The 20997-nt window shown below is 40.3% G+C and overlaps 1 protein-coding gene across 1 annotated transcript; it reads right to left on the bottom strand.

Moving 5' to 3' along the window:
- Positions 1 to 10191: 10191 nt before the first annotated feature.
- On the bottom strand, positions 10192 to 20981 carry LOC101356646 (zinc finger protein 75D). The gene is made up of 2 exons (XM_023735491.1): positions 20674 to 20981; positions 10192 to 11394 (listed from the first exon to the last, which is right to left on the bottom strand). Exons 1-2 carry the CDS (start codon positions 20705 to 20707, stop codon positions 10685 to 10687), a joined length of 744 nt encoding a protein of 247 aa, XP_023591259.1. The 5' UTR covers positions 20708 to 20981; the 3' UTR covers positions 10192 to 10684.
- Between the last annotated feature and the right edge of the window lie 16 nt (positions 20982 to 20997).

Here is a 20997-nt window from a genome sequence, read left to right as displayed (position 1 = left end):
GTTCCAAATGAGCACAATTAAGTCTTCTGGAATTCCCATTCTTTGCAATGTTATCCATAATTTGTTACGATCCACACAGTTGAATGCCTTTGCATAGTGAATAAAACTCAGGTAAACATCTCTCTGGTATTCTCTGCTTTTAACTGGGATCCATCTGACCTCAGCAGTGATATCCCTCATTCCGTGTCCTCTTCTGAATTTGGCTTGAATTTCTGGAAGTTCCCTGTCGATGTACTGCTGCAACCATTTTTGAATTATCTTCAGCAAAATTTTACTTGCATGTGATATTAATGATATTGTTTGATAATTTCCACATTCGGTTGGATCACCTTTCTTTGCAATAGGCATAAATGTGGATCTCTTCCAGTCAGTTGGCCAGGTATCTGTCTTCCAAATTTCTTGGCTTAAATGAGTGAGCACTTCCAGCGCTGCAACCGTTTGTCGAAATATCTCAGTTGGTATTCCGTCAATTCCTGGAGCCTTGTTTTTCGCCAATGCCTTCAGTGCAGCTTGGACTTCTTTCTTCACTACCATCGGTTCCTGATCATATGCTATCTCCTGAAATGCTTGAACATCGACCAGTTCTTTTTGGTATAGTGGCTCTGTATATTCCTTCCATCTTCTTTTGATACTTCCTGCGTCGTATAATATTTTCCCCATAGAATCCTTCAATACTGCAGCTCGAGGTTTGAATTTTTTTTTTCAGTTCTTTCAGCTTGAGAAATGCCGAGTGTGTTCTTCCCTTTTGGTTTTCTACCTCCAAGTCTTTGCACATGTCATTATAATACTTTACTTTGTCTTCTCGAGCCACCCTTTGAAATCTTCTGTTCAGCTCTTTTACATCATCATTTCTTCCATTTGCTTTAGCTACCCGACGTTCAAGAGCAAGTTTCAGAGTCTCTTCTGACATCCATTTTGGTCTTTTCTTCCTTTCCTCTCTTTTTAATGACCTCTTGCTTTCTTCATGTATGATGTCCTTGCACAACTCATCTGGTCTTCAGTCATTAGTGTTCACTGCATCAAATCTATTCTTGAGATGGTCTCTAAATTCACATGAGATATACTCAAGGTCATACTTTGGGTCTCGTGAACTTGTTCTAAATTTCTTCAGTTTCAACTTGAACTTGCATATGAGCAATTGATGGTCTGTTTCACATTTGGCCCCTGGCCTTGTTCTGACTGATGATATTGAGCTTTTCCATCATCTCTTTCCACAGATGTAGTCGATTTGATTCCTGTATATTCCATCTGGTGAGGTCCACGTGTATGGTCGCCGTTTATGTTGTTGAAAAAAGGTATTTGCAATGAAGAAGTCATTGGTCTTGTAAAATTCTATCATGTGATCTTCAGCATTGTTTCTCTCGCCAAGGCCATATTTTCCAACTACCAATCCTTCTTTGTTTCCAACTTTTGCATTCCAGTCACCAGTAATTATCAATGTATCCTGATTGCATGTTCGATCAATTTCAGACTGCAGAAGTTGGTAAAAATCTTGTTTCTTCAACTTTGGCATTAGTGGTTGGTGCGTAAATTTGGAGAATAGTCATATAAACTGGTCTTCCTTGTAGGTGTATGGATATTGTCTTATCACTGACAGCATTGTACTTCAGGACAGATCTTGAAATGTTCTTTTTGATGATGAATGCAACACCATTCCTCTTCAAGTTGTCGTTCCCGGCATAGTAGACCATATGATTGTCTGATTCAAAATGGTGAATACCAGTCCATCTCAGCTCAGTAATGCCTGGGATATCGATGTTTATGCGGTCCATTTCCTTGTTGAGGACTTCCAATTTTCCTAGATTCATACTTTGTACATTCCATGTTCCAATTATTAATGGATGTTTGCAGCTGTTTCTTCTCATTTCGAGTTGTGCCACATCAGCAAGTGAAGGTCCCGAAAGCTTCACTCTATCCTGGTCATTAAGGTTGACTGTACTTTGAGGGGGCAGCTCCTCCTCAGTGGTCTTTTGAGTGCCTTCCAACCTGAGAGACTCATCTTTTGGCACTATATCAGACAATGTTCCACTGCTATTCATAAGGTTTTCACTGGCTAATTCTTTTCAGAAGTAGACCGCCGTGTCCTTCTTCCCAGTCTGTCTTAATCTGGAAGCTCTGCTGAAACCTGTCCATCATGGGTGACCCTCCTGGTATTTGAATACTCATGGCATAGCTTTCAGCATCACAGCAACATGAAAGCCCCCACAGTACGACAAACTGACAGTTTAAAATCTCAGGAACCACTTCTAAGATTGACAGGACTACTGCTTATGACCATTGCACTTTGCTATGTAGTACTGATGGGACTTTTTTGTCCTGTTTGCTAAAGAACCTTTACCAAGGTATCAGGAGCAATGCCACTGCTAGCATACCTTCCTCAGTTAAAAAAAAAAAAAAACCTTTTGGAAAATATCCCACTCTGATATGTAGAGTACTGATGAATGCTATTGCTCCAGAGTATGCTGCTTATCATTGGATTGATAATCACATTAACCTAATAAACCCAGCACATGGAATAAACAGCAAAGGCAAAGAACTACAAACTTGGGAGTGGATATATGGCAAAACTCCAAAGTTCAGTATAAATACTTCCTTTAATGTCTTAGATTGACAGTCACACTTAGAAAGTAAAGTATACATAGACATAAAGAATGGAAGAATTGTGGGAGTGGGGCCGTGCAAATAAGGTCCATGTAACACTTGTAGGGGATTGGTCAGTTTTGCCATCCTTCTAGGTTTAAAGGGAGCCAATCCTGGGTGGGGGGTGGGGTGGGGTGCTCACTATCATCAAGAAGAAGAGCCAGGAAAGGAGCACGTCCTTCGGACCTGGGGTCCCTGCACTGAGAACCTCCTAGACCCAGGAGACAGAGAGAGCTATAACACTGAAGACAGCACCAGACAGCAGCAACACAGGACCAGCAGGCTAGGCTCTCTAACCCATGGAGAGAGAAAGCTGAGGCTTCCTGGTGGAGTGGGGTGCGTCTGGGCACTTACCAGCAGAGCTAAAGAGCTTTGTAACACTTACGCAAGCAGGCAGAGGCCAGGCCTGAGCGGGGGCAGAGGCCAGGCTGAGAGTTCAGGGCCCAGGCCGAGAGGAGGACCCAGTGGCAGCAGCTGAGAAGAAGCTGTCCTGGTTGAAGAACTGTATCCTGAGTTGATCCTGTTACCTCCAAGTTGATGCTGAATTGTAACCTGTTACTAGCCTAATAAATCCCATAATCGTGAGTATGGTCTGTGAGTTGTATAGCCATTGCAAAGAATTACTGAACCCAGCAGAGAAGTAGAGAGTGCCATGGGAGGGATAGCGAATGTCAGAATTGGTAAAAAGGTTAGAGAGTGGAGGTATGTCTGACCTCCACTTTGTAGGAATCAGCTTTGGGCTGATGTTGATCTTGATTCTCCTTCCCCCTCATGAAGTTAAAGGACCTCTGACACAATGCCATTTTTACAAGTATATTCACAGAGTTGTGCAATCATCACCTTTATCTAATTTTAGAATAGTTTCATCACACCAAAAAGAAACACCATACCCTGTAGGAGTTACTACCTCCAGCCTCTTGTACCCAGTAATCTAGTTCCTGTTTTTATGAATTTGCCCAAATCTAGACATTTCATTTAAATGAAATCATATAATATGTGGCCTTTTGAGACTGGCTTCTTGCATTTGGCATAATGTAATCAGGTTTGTCCATGTTGTAGCATGGTCACTCCTTTTTTATGGCTGAATACTATTCTGTTGTATTCCATTTTGTTTATCCATTCATCAATTGATGGACACTTGGGTTGTTTCTACTATTTGGTTATTATTACTAATGCTGCCATGAACATTCATGTACAAAGTTTTGTATGGACATATGTTCTCATTTCTCTTGGGTATATATCTAGCAGTGGAATTGTTGAGACATATGATAACGCTATGTTTAACATTTTGAGGAACTGTTAAACTATTTAACAAAGCAGCCACGCCATTTTACAGTCCCAATAACAATGCTTGATGGATCAAATTTCTCCATGTCTTCAACAACACTTATCATTTTAATTTTTGTCATCGTAGTGAGTGTGAAGGAGCCCTGGTGGCACAGTGGTTAAAGTGCTTGACTTCTAACCAAAAGGTCAGTGGTTTGAACTCACCAGCTGCTCCTCAGGAGAAACATGTGGCAATCTGCTTCTGTAAAGATTTACAGCCTTGGAAACCCTATGGGGGAAGTTCTACTCTGTCCTATAGGGTCACTATGAGTCGGAATCAACTTGACAGCAATGGGAGTGTGTGTGAAGTGGTATCTCATTGTAGTTTTTATTTGCATTTCCCTACTTAATAAAAGCTGAAGATCTTTTTTCATGTGCTTATCGGCCATTTGTACACCTTCTTTGAAGAAGCTTCTGTTTAAGTCCTTTTCCCACTTTTTAATTGGGATTTTTATCTTTCTATTGTTGAGTTATAAGTGTTCTTCATATATTCTGGACACAAGTGCATTCTCAAACATATGATTTGGAAATGGTTTCCTCCATTCTTTAGGATGTATTTTCACTTTCTTGATGGTGTCCTTTGAAGTATGAAATTTAAAAATTTTGATGCTCAATTTATTTTTTTCTTTAGTAGTTATGTTTTCAGTGTCATATCTAAGAAACCATTGCCTAACTCAAGATCATAAAGATTTAGTCCTATGCCTTCTTCTAAAAGTTTTATAGTTTAGCTTTGATATATAGGTCTATGGTAGATTTTGAGTTAATTTTTTTATATGGTGTGAGGCAGGGGTCTAACTTCATTCTTTTGCATGTGGATATCCATTTATAGAAAAGACAATTATTTCCACTAATTTTTTGGCATCCTTGTCAAAAATCAATTAACTGTAAATAGAAAGGTTTATTTCTGGACTTTAAATTCAATTCCTCTAATCTGTGATGTCTATTCTTATACCAGTACCACACTGTCTTGATTACTGTAGCTTTGTAGTACATTTTGATATCAGAAAGTGTGAGTTCTCCAACTTTGTTCTCTTTGTTCAAGATTGTTTTGGCCATGCTGGGTTCCTTGCATTTACAGATGAGTTCCAGGATTAATTTGTCAATTTCTACAAAAAGTTCAGCTGGGATTTTATAGGGACCGTACTGAATCTGTAGATAAATTTAAGGAGTGTTGCCATGGTATTAGTTTCCTATTGCTGCTATAACAAAATCACCACATCCTTGGTGACTTGAAAAAATCCACAGATGTATCATCTTACAGTTCTAGAGGTCAGAAGTCTGAAATTGGTCTCACTAGGCTAGAATTAAGGTGTCTGCAGGACTGCATTCCTCTCTGGAAGCTCTAAAGGAGAATCCAATTCCTTGCCTGTGCCCACATTCCTTGGCTCATGGAACCTTTCTATCTTCAAAGCCAGCAATGGCTGCTTGAGTGTTTCTCTTATTGCATCACTCTGGCACTGACTCTCCTGTTACCCTCTTTCTCTTGTGATTACATCAGGTCCACTTGGATAATTATATTAGTTTCCTAGGACTGCCATAATACGGTACCACAAACTTGGTGGCTTAAAACAACTGAAATTTATTCTCTCACAATTCTGGAGGCTAGAAATCCAACCATAGTCCAAGTAGAGTGCTAAAAAATACAGAGAAATGAGGCTCAGCATGTGGAGGGAAGACAGACATCAAACAAACAATAAAGAATGAATAAACAATGCAAAGCAAGAAGGGCTCGGTTTTAGATTAAATTGTGTCCCCTCAAAATATGTGTTGGAATCCTAACCCTTATACCTGTGGATGGAATCTTGTTTGGAAATAGGGTTTTCTTTGTTATTTTAATTAGATCATACCCAAGTAGTGTGGATTCTAAATCTAATCAGGGCAATGCACCATGGCAAGATCGGGGCAGGTAAGAGGGGCAGAAGGGTGGTAGTGAAACAAACAAACAAAAAAACCAAACCTGATGCCGTCAAGTTCATTCCAACTCATAGCAACCCTATAGGACAGAGTAGAACTGTCCCAAGGAGCAGCTGGTGGATTTGAACTGCTGACTTTTTGGTTAGCAGCCGTAGCTCTTAACCACTGCTCCACCAGGGCTCCGTGGTAGTGAGAAAAAAAACCAAAACCAAACCTGTTGCCATCGAGTCGATTCCGACTCATAGCGACCCTATAGGACAGAGTAGAACTGCCCCCATTGAGTTTCCAAGGTGCTCCTGGCAGATTCAAACTACCAACCTTTTGGTTGGCAGACATAGCACTTAACTACTATGCCACCAGGGTTTCCGTGGTAGTGAGAGGGAGGTGGAAAAGGAGAACCTTTTTCAAGGCTTTCTTCAGAGAAGTTTTGGGAATGAGACTGTATAGAAGCTGATGATTTGGAAATAGATTCCTTTAAAACTATCCATGTCCCGTATACCTTGGACTGTCTTTGTGCATCCCCAGGCACAAGTGAACCCTGGTTTGAGCTCCTCAGACTGTACCTCCACAGAGGCCTCTCTTGGCCTCCAGGACCCAAGTTGCTGCAGACCTGCAGGTACTGGGGAGCTGCAGGCCTCAGAGATGACACTGAGCTCAGAGAAGAGTGAAAGGGAAGAATGGGTACTGACTAGCCAGTCAGGAGCCCTGACATCAAAATCTTGTTCCACAACCACATGGATGAGAATTTTCTTCCTTACTGGAGTCCTTGCATTTGAACAGTATCATGGATTGAATTGTGTCACCCCAAAATGTCTGTCAACTTGGCTAGGCCATGATTCCCAGTATTGTGTGACTGTCCACCATTTTGTCATCTGATGTGATTTTCCTGTGTGTTGTAAATCCTATCTCTATGATGTTGCTGAGGTGGGATTAGCGGCAGTTATGTTAATGAGGCAGGACTCCATCTACAAGATTAGGTTGTGTCTTAAGCCAATCTCTTTCAAGATATAAAAGAGAGAAACAAGCAGAGAGACACGGGGACCTCATACCACCAAGAAAGCAGCGCTGGAAGCAGAGCACATCCTTTGCACCCAGGGTCCCTGCGTTGAGAAGCTCCTCGACTGGGGAAGACTGATGACAAGGACCTTCCTCCAGAGCCGACAGAGAATTCCCTGGAGCTGGCACCCTGAATTCGGACTTCTAGCCTACTAGACTGTGAGAGAATAAATTTCTGTTTGTTAAAGCCATCCACTTGTGGTATTTCTGTTATAGCAGCACTAGATGACTATGACAAACAGTGATGGAGTAACTGAACTACAAACCAGGAAACAACAATCCTCTTCCGGCTTTTCTCCCAGCACATCTTAAGGCAATCACTTCCTGGTATATGCCTCAAATACTGATCTCTCAGATGGGACCCATGATACCTGCTCTTTATGCCTCCTGGGAATGATGCCTGGGTAGAACATGTCAAAACAATCTTTGAAGCTAAAAGCTATTGTAACAGGGGTGGGCTGCTTTGTAAAAGTGGAGTGCCATTTTGCCAGTCCCTATTTTCTAGGACTTTGTCAAATCTCACATGTAGGCAGCACACTTCTGGCTCCTTTGATTTAGTCCTCCCATAAATTTTTAAGTCAAATGTCCTTTGAATGGTGGTGTGATCTCAGCTATCCAGGGTGCTGCCAAATGAATTCACACAAAGTAGAGTGACACCTTCTGTAGGAAGTTGATTTCCCCTATCTTAGCACCAAGGGTGTCCCTGGGTGGTGCAAATAGTTAGGCCCTTGACTACTAGCCAAAATATTGGCCGTTTGAGCCCTCCCAGAGGCACCTGGACAACACGCCTGGTAATTTGCTCCCAGTTCTTATGATGTACGTTGTTCATTTTGCGATCCTTACACTGCACACCCTTTGCTATGTACACCAGATCGTCTTACTGATGTACCAAACCTGATGTGTGGGCACACCAGCATGAAAAGAAAATAAGGTGATTTTAAACTCTAAATAATAATTGCTTGAAGTGTTCTTTTAACTAAAGGACACATTCAAAGTTTTCCAATTTTATAAACAAATACCAACCCAGTGTTAACATTTCTATGGAGCAATGCTAGCTAGCCACATCTCTCAATCTGATTGTGTTCTTCCATTTTTGATGATGAAAATTTATTTATACAACTATCTTAGATGTATTGTATGGTGTGTGTGTGTGTATGTACGTGGTTGTTCTGAGATCCAGAGTCTGTGTGTCTTTGTAATAGCCTGAGAAATGGCAAAAAGACTTAGACATTGGATTGTTCTGCTCATTCTTCAATTTCAGGGCCTTCTAGAACAGTTTTTCTTAATTTCTAAAACCTATGACCCTTTTGGTCAATATAACATTTCAGGTCCTTTTATTAATGTATATAACTTCTGTTTCACTTGCCAAATATACCATTATAATGTATGATTGGTCAAACCAAATAGGACCTTGGCTAATATCAGTTTTTTTGTTTTTTTTTGAAAACGTGTTTGGTCCCCAGCTTCTCTGCTTTTTTACCTAGTATAACACATTTACTTAAAGGGGGCCTGAAACTCCACTTGAGTCTACGCAGTGTTATTCAGAGCGTGAGCCTCGGGCCAGTGTTGGTCCATGAACTGTTTGCTACTGGTCCACAAAAAAATAAATACAGAAATCGAGAGGAAGCATTTAGAAACTTTTGTACGAATTTGACAGTTGTTTGATGGTTGTTTAACAATAAAAATAATTGGGCATGCATTTTGTGTGTCTTTGGCTTGTTTATTCCACTTTTCTAGTAATTCATTTTATTGCATTTTACAAAAATATCGGTCTGCAACAGATTGGAAGTTAAGCAAATTAAGAAACAACACTGGTTCTTCACTACACACTGTTGGGGAAGCCGTGGTCCAGTCTAGAGATCAGTCAGAACTGAATCCGTCCTATCTACTCTTTCCTATAGCAGCTGTTGGAAGCTATTGAGACTCTTCTTGCGAAAGCACTTGGATTCTCTACTAGATACAGGAGAAGATTCCAAACAGAATTGGTTGCTTTGACCTTGAAGAAGTGAATCCCTCTGGAAAGGCCCTGGGGAGAGAGATTTCTCCACCTCATCTCCTGGAAAGGGAATACATGGGTTCTACTTCTGCTCTGGAGCCCTAGTGGCACAGTGGTTAAGAGCTACGGCTGCTAACCAAAAGGTCGGCAGCTCAAATCCACCAGCCACTCCTTAGAAACCTTATCAGGTGGTTCTACTTTGTCCTATAGGGTCACTGTGAGTTGGAATCCACTCGATGGCAACAAGTTTGCTTTTTTTGGGTTATTCTTGCTCTAAGAAGCACTGGTTGCACAATGGTTAAGTAGTCGGTTGCTAACTGAAAGGCTGCTGGTTCAAACCCACTCAGTGACCCTGCAGGAGAAAGACCTGGCGATCTGTTTCCATGAAGATTATAGCCTAGGAAATCCTATGAGGTAGTTCTACTCTGTCACATGGGGTCACAGTGAATGGAAATTGACTTGATGGCACTCAACAACAACTTTTGCTCTGCCACCAATGTCCGGCCTTAAGTTCTTAGTCTTTAGCTTCCTAGTATGTCTAATGATGATGCCTCTTCTCCTACCCTAGAAGCCATGTAGTGTGGAGAAAAGGGCATTTAATTGTGAGTCTGCGGATGTGAGACCTCATTTTTGTTCTACCACATCAGGTAACCTCTCTGGGCCTCAGGTTCCTATAATGGTGAAAGGTTTAACTAGGTCAGTGTTTCCCAAACTGGTGTTGCACAACACTGTTCTCAGAGATGTTATGTCACACACACACACACACATGCACACACTCACCAAAAAGGCTCCTGTAGCTAAACAATGCTAGAAAACACCACATGGTCATATCCCTCTTCCTTGACCCCTTTAGTTTCACATTGTGCAGCTACATATAAATGCTCTGAGGAGTCCTCCAGTAAAGAAACACTGACTTTATCTAATGCACTGATCCCAACTTTACTTGGGTTAAGAACTCATTTTTTTTCTTGGCATGCCTCTTAACAGCTCACAAACAGCCTTTTCTGAGTACCAGCTTGGTACCCACTGATCAAGCCAGATTTCTAAGGCCCCTTCTAGAGGAAGGTTTTGTCAATGTTGAAAGGATCAGCAGGAGGACAGATGTTTTGTGCTTGCAAGGTCCAAAGGTCTGTATTGGCATTCAGGCCCCTGATGCTTAGAATTGCTGGACAGAAGACATTGCTGTAGTGGCTGCCGAGAGGAATAGCAACTAGAGTGGAGGTGCTTCTCCTGGAGCACACATTAAATCCTCTCTTCCTGTACCAGGGTAAAGCTCCCTACATGCTGGGCTTAGATGTTCATGCAGATAGAATGATAGCCATAAAAGCACTCCCCAGCTAAGTAATTCTCTCCTTTTGGAGACCTATATACTTCTCTTCCATCTCTACTAATAACGAATGAGACCAGGACTCACGGCCATCATATATTTGCCAAGCACCTGATACCTGAAGAAGGTAGATCACTGAGCCTGGGAAAGCTCCAAGTAACCAGAGATAAATAAATAGGTAGCAATGATAAATAGATATACTTGACATATTTTCATTCTTTTATTTATAAAGTACTCCCTATGTGTCAATTTGTGCTAGGCACTGAAGATATAACACTGGACAAGACAGACAACTTGGATTCCTTTCAGGGAAGCATGGCACTGGTACCTCCCAAATTTCCCATTGATGAGATTCCTATCATTGGTGATTTATGACTTTATACTCTTTCATCCTGTCTAGGGCCAGATCCATATAGTGACTTTATTCAGACTGGGGACACGGGACAAACTTCCGTTGCCCTGTGGAGTTTCTGGTGTCTAAGAAGGCTTGACCGCCTGCTGAAGTTTCTCTTGCATATGCTACAAGTGTAGGGCTGCTCACCTGTGTGGGTTCTCTGGTGTTTAATAAGATGGGAGTTCTGAATGAATCTTTTTCCACATTCATGACATTTAAAGGGTTTCTCTCCTGTGTGGATTCTTTGATGTGTGTGGAGATTTGTGTTATGACTGAAGCTTTTCCCACACCATGAACATTTATGTGGTTTTATTCCTTGGTGTGTCATTAGGTGTTTATTAAGATCTGAACTCCATCTAAATCTCCTATCACATTGTTGACATTTATAGGGTTTCTCTTCAGTGTGAATTCTCTGGTGCTTAATAAGGTCAGAGCTCACTCTGAAGCTTTTTCCACATTCCTGACATTTAAAAGTTTTCTCCCCTGAGTGGCCTTTCCTGTGAAGATCCATACATTTTGGCAGCTCTTGTTTATATGTTGAATGTTTCTTTCTTTTCTTCCCTGGAAAATTTTGATGCCGTTTCCTTACCCTGTATGTACCACCATGATTTTCTGTGCCTGTTGTTTTCTGGGGAACTTTCACTCTGGCTTTTTTTGATACTTTGCCTCCTGGTGCTTGTATTTCTAACTCAGAAGGAGACATAGGCTGATCATTTCCAGTGTCACTTTTGAGCTTTAATCCTGTTGGAATAAACAGAAGAATCAGTCATTTGTATCCCAGAGCAAGAAAACCACAGGAATGGAGAGAATATTCAGCGATGATTGATTAAAAAAATACAGGAACAAAAGATTTCTGGTCTGTTCTGGAAAAATGGTATAGAACTGTTTCTCCCTACTCTTTCCAGCTAAGCACAACTACAAACCCAGAGAATAACATCAGAGACAACAAAAGGAGAACTCTGAAAAGTGGCAAGAATTAGACAACCTGAGTTGGAACTCCATGACTGGAGGAACAACATAACAGCACCCAAAAGAAGGTGACCCAGGTCCAGTATTTCCCAACCTCCACCTAGTAATAGAAGGCAGCCCAGGAAGGCTCATTCTCCCTCGAACCAAATAGAGTCCCTCTGACAACATCTGGTTAGCAGCTGAATGAATTAACCATTTGTACCACCCAGGGACTCCTTGTTGTTCTTGTCAGGAGCCATCCAGCCAGTTCTGACTCATAGCGACCCTATGTACAACAGAACGAAACACTGCCCGGTCCTGCGCCATCCTCATGATCATTGTTATGCTTGAGCCCATTGTTGTAGCCACTGTGTCAATCCATCTCATTGAGGGTCTTCCTTTTTTTTGCTGACCCTCTACTTTACCAATCATGATGTCCTTGTCCAGGGACTGATCCCTCCTGATAACATGTCCAAACTTTGTGAGATGAAGATTTGCCATCCTCGCTTCCAAAGAGTGTTCTGGCTGTACTTCTTCCAAGTCAGATTTGTTCATTCTTTTGGCAGTCCGTGGTATATTCAATATAGTATCACCCTTATAGGGAAACCAGACAAAGACAGTACCAAAAAAGAAAACTACAGACCAATATCTCACATTAACTTAGATGGAAAAAGCATCAACAACATACTGGCAAAACGAAAAAAAAAATGTATAAGAAGAATTATATGCCATGACCAAGTGGGGTTTATTGCAGAAATATAAGGCTGGTTCAACATTTGAAAATCAATCAACATAATCCACTATATCAACAAGCTAAAGAGGAAAAATAATATGTTCATATCGATTTATGTAGAAAAAACATTTCACAAAATTCCATATCCATTCATAATAAAAATCTATCAGCAAGTTAGGAACAGAGGGAATTATACCAACTTGATAAGGAATATTAGAAAAAAAAGTAGAGATAACATCATATGTAACATGGAAATACTGAACAGATTAACTGCTAAGATTAGGAACAAGGTGAGTACTGGAAGTCTGAACCACTGCAATGCAGCAAGCAGAAGAAATAAAAGGCATTGCAGATAATGTGACTGTCTATGGAGAAAATTCCAAAAAATTACTAAAAACTCCTAGAACTAATAAATAAGTTCAGTAAGATCACAGGATACAATATTCAAACATAAAAATCATTGGCATTCCTGCATACAAACAATGAACGTGTGGAAACTGATATTAAAAATGTAATACTATTTATAATCGCTTAAATAAAAATGAAATGCTTAGGCATACTTTTAACAAAACATGTAGAGGATCTGTATGCTTAAAATTTTTAAAAGCTGACGAAGTAAATCAAAGAAGACCTAAACAAATGGAGAATCATACTGGGCTCATGGATTGGAAGGCAACATAGTAAAGATGTCAATTCTTAATTTGACAGATAGATTTAATGTAATTCCTACCAAAACACAAGTTTCCTGTAGACATAGATAAGCTTATTCTGAAATTTATATGAAAAGAACTGCTCCACAGGGTTTCCAAGGCTGTAAATCTTTACGGAAGCAGACTGCCACATCTTTCTCCCATGGAGTGGCTGGTGGGTTCCAACCACCCACCTTTCAGTTAGCAGTCAAACACTTTAACCACTGTGCCAACAGGGCTCCTCTATATGAAAAGGCACCAGTCCTAAAATAGCTAAACCGATCTTGACAAAGGATAAACTGGCAAGCACCACTCTTCCTGACATTAAGGCTTATTTTATACCTACAATAATCAAAACAGTGCGGTACTGATGAAGCGATAAACACATAGATCAACGGAAAAGAATAGAGAACTCAGGAACAGATGCACACAAATATGCCCAACTGATCTTTGTCAAAAGTGCAAAAGTAATTCAATTGAGAAACGATACCCTTTTCAACAAATGGTGCTGGACAATTGGATATCCACAGGCCAAAAATAAAAAAGTACCATAACCTAAACCTTACATCTTATATAATAATTAACTCAAAACGGATCACTGACTTAAATGTAAAATGTAAAACTACAAAACTTTTAGGAAAAAAACATAGGAGACAATCTTTAGATCTAGATCTAGGCACAGAATTCTTAGGCTTGACACCAAAAGCAAGGTCTATATAGGAGAAGATTAAAACTTGGGCCTCATCAAAATTCAAGATTTTTGCTCTGCAGAAGCCCATGAAAAGATGAAAAAAAATCTACTGGGAGAAACTATATCCAAAACACAAATCTGACAAAGGAGTAATACCTAAAATATATTTTAAAACTCTCAAAACTCAATAGTAAAATACAAACAAACTTGTCAAAAGACATTTCACTGGAAAGGATATACAGGTGGCAAATGAGCATGTGAAAAAATGTAGAACATCATTTGCCATCAGGGAAGAGCAAATCAAAAACATAATGAGCTACCACTTCACACCCACTAACCAAAAAAACGAAACAAAACAAAAAACCAAACCTTTTGCCGTTGAGTTTAGACTCATAGTGACCCTATAGGACAAAATAGAACTGCTCCATTGGGTTTCCAAGGAGCGGATGATGGATTCAAACTGCCAACCTTTTGGTAAACAGGCGAGCTCTTAACCACTGAACCAACAGGGCTCCAACTAGGATGGTTATAATCAAAAAGACAGATATAAAATGTTGACCAGGTTGTGGAAAAACTGGATCACTCATACATTGATGATGAGAATTTAAGAAGATAAGACACTCTGGAAAACAGTTTGGCACTTTCTTATAAAACTAAGACGCAATTACCATATGTACAAGCAAGTGAACTCTTGTGTATTTATCCCAGAGAAATGAAAAGCTTGTTTACATAAAAACTGTACACAAATGTTCATAGCAACTTTATTCATAACAGCCAAAAACTAAGATAGCAAAGATATCCTTCAAGGAGTGAATCTTTAAACAATCTGTGTTACATCTATACTATGGAATACTACTCAGCAATGAAAAGGAATGAACTATTGATACTTGTAGCAACTTGGATGAATCTCCAGGAAATTACACTGAATGAAAAAAGCCAACCCCAAAAGGTTACCCATTCTGTGATTCCATTTATGTAACATTTTTAAAATGGTAAAAATTTTAGAAATACAGAAAATATTAGTTGTTGGAATGGGTTAGTGACAGGAATGGAAGGGGTGTGTAGAAGGGAAGTACATGTGGTTATGGAAGAGCACCAGGAGGGATGCTTGTGGTAATGGGACAGTTCAGTATCTTGATTGTGGTGGTGGATACAGGTGTTAAAATTCTACAGACTAAATTCATAATACATGCACAAATGAGTACAAGTAAAACTGGGAAAATCTAAATAAGATTGGAGGATTATATCAATTTGAATATCCTGGTTGTGATATTATGCTACCATTAGAGGAAACTGGGTAAAGTGTACATGGGTCTCTATGTATTATATTTTAAATCTGCATGTGAATCTACAATTACCTCAATAAAACTTCAATGAAAACAAATACAGGACTAGAATTGTAAAATTCTAAGCCCCTGTAAAGGTTCCTATCAAGGAGTATTTTACCTCTTCCCACTTACCCGTAGAAAACTATGCAATATTATCTTTGAACACTTACAGACTTTGGATCCATGGCTCTTCCCTTGCTCTAAACAGATCATTTTAGGTTTGGGGTGGAAATTTAATGTTCTGATAACAAAATCTTGAGGTCATGAATAGCCATCCTAAATTAATTGGTCCAGTAGTTCCCAGACTATTTCAGGGGGAGTGAATGATGCTTTTACACGTTTTTGTTTTAATTCATGTTATGGACTGAATTGTGTCTCCTCAAAATATGTGTTGTAAACACTAACCCTTATACCTGTGACTATAATCCCATTTGGGAATGGTTTTCTTTGTTATGTTAAGAGGCCTTACCAGTGTAGGGTATGTTTTAAGCCAATTATCTTTTGAGATATAAAAAGAGATTAGGCATAGAGAAGCAAGCAGAGATGGGGGAAGATAGATGCCAAGCCACACGAAGATCACCAGGGAGCCAAGGAACAGAAGCTGAAAAGAGACAAGGACATTCCCCCAGAGCTGACAAAGACAGAGAGAACATTCCCCTAGAGCTGGTGCCCTGATTTCAGACTTCTAGCCTCCTAAAGTGTGAGAAAATAAATTTCTGTTTGTTAAAGCCACCCACTTATGGTATTCCTGTTATAGCAGCACTAGATAACTAAGACACTCCAAATGGTTAGATGAGTAGAATCTTGGATCCAATATCTGGATTATATTCTACAGTCATTGTGGGTGGATATGCAATTGAGGGAACTAAGAAATAAACCTAAGGTGGATAGATGAAAAGGATATGAGGAAGGGAAATTCACTTCAAGTTTCCCCTCTTCTGATACCAGGAATACCCTATGTTCAACCAAAGAGGAACTAAGCTCCAGAAGTTGCAGGGAATGTAATCTGGTCTGATTAACTCTTTGAGAGGATTCATCCCTGTCCTGGATGGCATGGGTCCAGTGGAGCCAGTCTGAAGGTCTCTGACTTGGGTAACACATGACCAACTGGTTCCCGTAATAATTAATTTTTATTTAGTGCTTAAGCACAAGGTACTGGACTAGGACATAATTCTAATATTTTTATAGTTCACTGGTTCACACTGAACCAGAGGGGACCAACCAGAATCACTTGATACAGTTAGTTTTTCAATATACAGTTCTCTAAAAAAAAAAAAAAAAAAAACCTGTTGCCATCGAGTCGATTCCGACTCAAAGCAACCCTATAGGACAGAGTAGAACTGCCCCATACAGTTTCCAAGGAGCGCCTGGCGGATTCAAACTGCCGACCTTTTAGTTAGCAGCCATAGCTCTTAATCACTATGCAACCAGGGTTTCCTATAGGTCTCCAGGTGGAGGGAATTATTCATCACTCAGGCATTCAATAAATATGTATTAAAAAAACAATAAATAAATAAATATGTATTGTATGCCTACTGTGGACTAAACACTGCTGTAGGTGCTGGGAATATAGCAGTCAATAAGATAGAATCCTCTGTTCTTGTGGTACTTGCACTCTATTGGGAGAGTCAGATAACAAAGAAATAAAGTAATGAATAAAACATCAGGAAGTGATACATGTTTTGAAGAAACTAAAGAAGGGTAATAGAACAGTTTGGGAGTGACGCTATTTTAGATAATAAGGTGGTTGTGGAAGGTCTCTATGAGAAAGTGATATTCAAACAACAACCTGAAAGAAGAGAGAACATTTAGTGATACGAAGAGGTGGTGCAAAAGTGCACCAGGCAGAGGAAGTGGGAAGGAAGAAATGAGTTTGGCAAGTTCAAGAAACAGTTTAAGAAAGCCAGTGTGGCTAAACAGGACTCAGCATGGGAGAGAATGGAGGAGAGGAGGGTAGAAAGGGAAGTAGGGGCCACTTCATGTAGTCCTGTGGGTCTTGGGAAGAAATTTATATTTTATTCTGAATGTGATGAGAAGTCATGGCAGGGTTTGAAGCAGGGAAATACCATACATCTGATTATATCTTTAAAAGATAACTATGGTTCCTCAAAAAACTAAAAATAGAACTACCATATGACCCAGAAATTCCACTTCTACAGATATACCCAAAAGACTTGAAAGCAGAAAGTCAGTCTTGTACACCAATGTTCACTGCAGCACTATTCACAGTAACCAAACGGTGGAAACAATCTAAATGCCCATCAACAGATGAATGGATAAACAAAATGTGGTACATATATCCATACAATGGAATACTACACAGCCAGTAGGAGAAATAAAGTCTTGATACATGCTACAGTATGCATGGAGCTTGAAGACATTATGCCAAGTGAAATAAGTCAATCACAAAAGGACAAATTTTGTATGACCTCACTTTGATTAAGGGTAAGGTTGCACAGCTGATTATTGTAAGCGCTGTAAATAAGTTGTACACCTGTAAAAAGTTGAATTGGCAAAAGCTGTGAGATAGATATATTTACAATGATGACAAAAAAAGAGTAGTTGCTGAGGCTGCTTATGTACAACAAAACACCTCACGGGATTTGGTTCCTTGGTTTGGAGGTTTAGGATCCTAGTTTCATGGGACATCCCAGTTAATTGGCCTAATAATGTGTTTAGTGCTTCTGTTCTACCTTGTAGTTTGTGGCTTACTGCCTGGGGTCTTAACAGCTTGCAAGTGGCCATCCAAGGCACAACAATTGGTCTCTATTTGCCTGCAGCAACAGAGAAAGAAGCAGAGTCAGGAATAGGAGGAGGATATGGAAGGTATGGCTAATCATCTCCATGAACAACTGCCTCCTCTGCCATGAGACCAGAAGAACTGGATGGTGCCCGGCCACCATTACTAAACGTTTTGATCAAAGATTCTATAGATGAATCCTGATCAAAAGGGGGGAAAAGTACAACAGAATTTTAAATTCTCATGGACTCCAGACTTCCTGGAGCCACAGAAGCTGGATGAACCTCTGAAACTATTGCCCTGAGATCATCTTTAAACCTTAAACCAAAAATATCCCCTGAAGTCTTCTTAAAACCAAACAATAGGTTAGCTTAACTAGTGAAAAATGTCTGCCCTGCGCATTATGCTCTTTTAAGAACTATCTATATGGGATCAAATTGACAACAGCAACTCGAGAGATTAGAAATGAACCTTAGGGGGCAGTGAGTTTATGTTAATAGGAAGGAACAACTCAGAGAAGAAGGGTGAGAATGGTTGCACAACTTGAAGAATGTGATTAATGTCACTGAATTGTACATGTAGAAACTGTTGAACTGGTGTATGTTTTGATGTGCATATTCTCAATAACAGCAACAACAAAATAAATAGAACTAAAAAAAGGATCACTTTGGCTGCAGAAAACAGACTAAGAGGTTGATAGTGGGGGCAGAGGGACTTCAGTTACAAAGCTATTGAAATACATACAAAGCTATTGATGTAGACCTGGGATGGAAATGACAGTGACTTAGACTAGGAAGGTAACAGTGGGAGAGTTTCAGACATGATTGGATTCAGAATATATTGTGATGGTAGAGTTAAGAGGTCTTGCTGAGGGATTGGTTGTGAGGTATGACAAAAGACTGGAAAAAAGGATATCTATGAGGTTTCTGGTCTGAGCAATTAGGTGAATGGTGGTGCCTTTTACAGAGATGGGAAAGACATGGGAAGAGCAGGTTTACAGGGCAGTTGGAAGCAAGGGATACAGTAAGAATTCTATTTAGGATAAGGAAGTGAGGCATGTGTATTTGGGAAAAGCTCTCTAGGTGATCTGGATACATCCTTCCCTTCCTCCACACCATAAAGTTGAGAACAAATCAGCTATTGAAACAGTGGGACTCTCTCATGTGAATCTACAATTCACATTCTCTGTAAACTGAGATGCATTCTCTGTCAACTGAGGAAATAACAGTCAGATGGATCTTGGCTGAAAGCAGAGAATACCATAAAGATGTTTACCTGTGTGTTACTGACTATGCAAAGGCATGCGACTGTGTGGATCATAACAAATTATTGATAACATTGCAAAGAATGGGAATTCCAGAACACTTAATTGTGCTCATGAGGAACCTGTACATAGACCAAGAGGCAGTCGTTTGAACAGAACAAGGGGATACTGCGTGGTTTAAAATCAGGAAAGGTGTGCATCAGGGTTGAATCCTTTTACCATACTTATTCAATCTGTATGCTGAGCAAATAAATCCGAGAAGCTGGACCACATGAAGAAGAACGTGGCATCAGGGTTGGAGGAAGACTCATTAACCTCCTGTGATACACAGATGACATAACCCTGACGTGAAGCACTTACTGATGAAGATCAAAGAATACAGCCTTCAGTATAGATTACACCTCACCATAAAGAAAACAAAAATCCTCACAACTAGACCAATAAGCAACATCATGATAAATGGAGAAAATATTAAAATTGTCAAGGATTTCATTTTACTTGGATACCCAATCAATGTCCACGGAAGTAGCAGTCAAGAAATCAAACAACATATCACATTGGGCAAATCTGTTGCAAAAGAACTCTTGAAAGTGTTAAAAAGCCAAGATGTCACTTTGAGGACTAAGGTGCGTGTCATGGATTGAATTGTGTCCCCAAAAAATGTCTGTCAACTTGGCTGGGTCATGAGTCCCAGTATTGTATGATTGTGTACCATTCTGTAATCTGAAGTGATTTCCTTATGTGTTGTAAACTCTATCCCTATGATGTAATAAGATGGATTAGTGGCAGTTATACTGATGAGGTATACAAGATTAGATAGTGTCTTAAGCCAATCTCTTTTGAGATATAAAAGAGAGAAGCCAGCAGAGACACATGGGGACCTCATACCACCAAGAAAGCAGTGCTGGGAGCAGAGTGTGTCCTTTGGACCTAATGTTCCCGTGCTGAGACGCTTCAGGACCAGGGGAAGACTGATAACAAGGACCTTCCTCCAGAGCCAACAGAGAGAGAAAGCCTTCCCCTGGAGCTGCTGCCCTGAATTCAGACTTCTAGCCTACTGGACTGTGAGAGAATAAACTTCTCTTTGTTGAAGCCATCCACTTGTGGTATCTCTGTTATAACAGCACTAGATGACTAAGACAGTGCACCTGACCTAAGTCATGGTATTTTCAACGGCCTTATATGCATGTGAAAGCTGGACAATGAATAAGGAAGACCGAAGAACAGATGCCTTCTAATTATGGTGTTGGCAGAGAATACTGAATATACCATGGACTGCCAGAAGAATGAACAAATCTGTCTTGGAAGAAGTTCAGCCAGCATGCTCCTCAGAAGCGAGGACGGTAAGACTTCATCTCACATACTTTAGACATGTTATCAGCAGGGACCAGTCCCTAGAGAAGGACATCATGCTTGGTAAAGTAGAGGGTCAGTGAAAGAGAGGAAGACCCTCAACGAGATGGATTGACACAGTGGCTGCAATGATAGACTTAAGCATAGCATCGACTGTGAGCATGGCACAAGACCGGGCAGTGCTTCGTTCTGTTGTACAAAGGGTCGTTATGAGTCAGAACTGACTCGACAGCACCTAACAACAACAACAACGAAAGGAAGAGTAAATCTTTACCCAGAGAGATGACAGTCTCATAGTTCTCCTGCATCACATTGTTGTAGAGGGCCTTCTGAGTGGGGTCCAATAACTCCCATTCTTCCTGGGAAAAATTCAGGGCCACATCTTCAAAGGTCAACAAACTCTGAAGAAGAGAATGGGCTTAAAGTCAGTACTTGCCACTACAGAAGCAATCCGACCACCATCTCTGAGTTGCATGGTAGGCCACACACTGAAGAAAGTACATGATAAAAAGAGAGAGAGAGAAGCCATCAAGGAAGAAGCCAAAGGCATCAGAGTAAACACCCTGGGAGGTACCCAATCCCCACTGTGCCAGGCCTG

This window comes from Trichechus manatus, unplaced genomic scaffold (assembly GCF_000243295.1).
Source record: "Trichechus manatus latirostris isolate Lorelei unplaced genomic scaffold, TriManLat1.0 scaffold00079, whole genome shotgun sequence".
In the NCBI taxonomy this organism is placed as follows: domain Eukaryota; kingdom Metazoa; phylum Chordata; class Mammalia; order Sirenia; family Trichechidae; genus Trichechus; species Trichechus manatus.
Note: the sequence above shows the minus strand (reverse complement) of the source record. Positions and strands in the feature narration are given on the sequence as shown.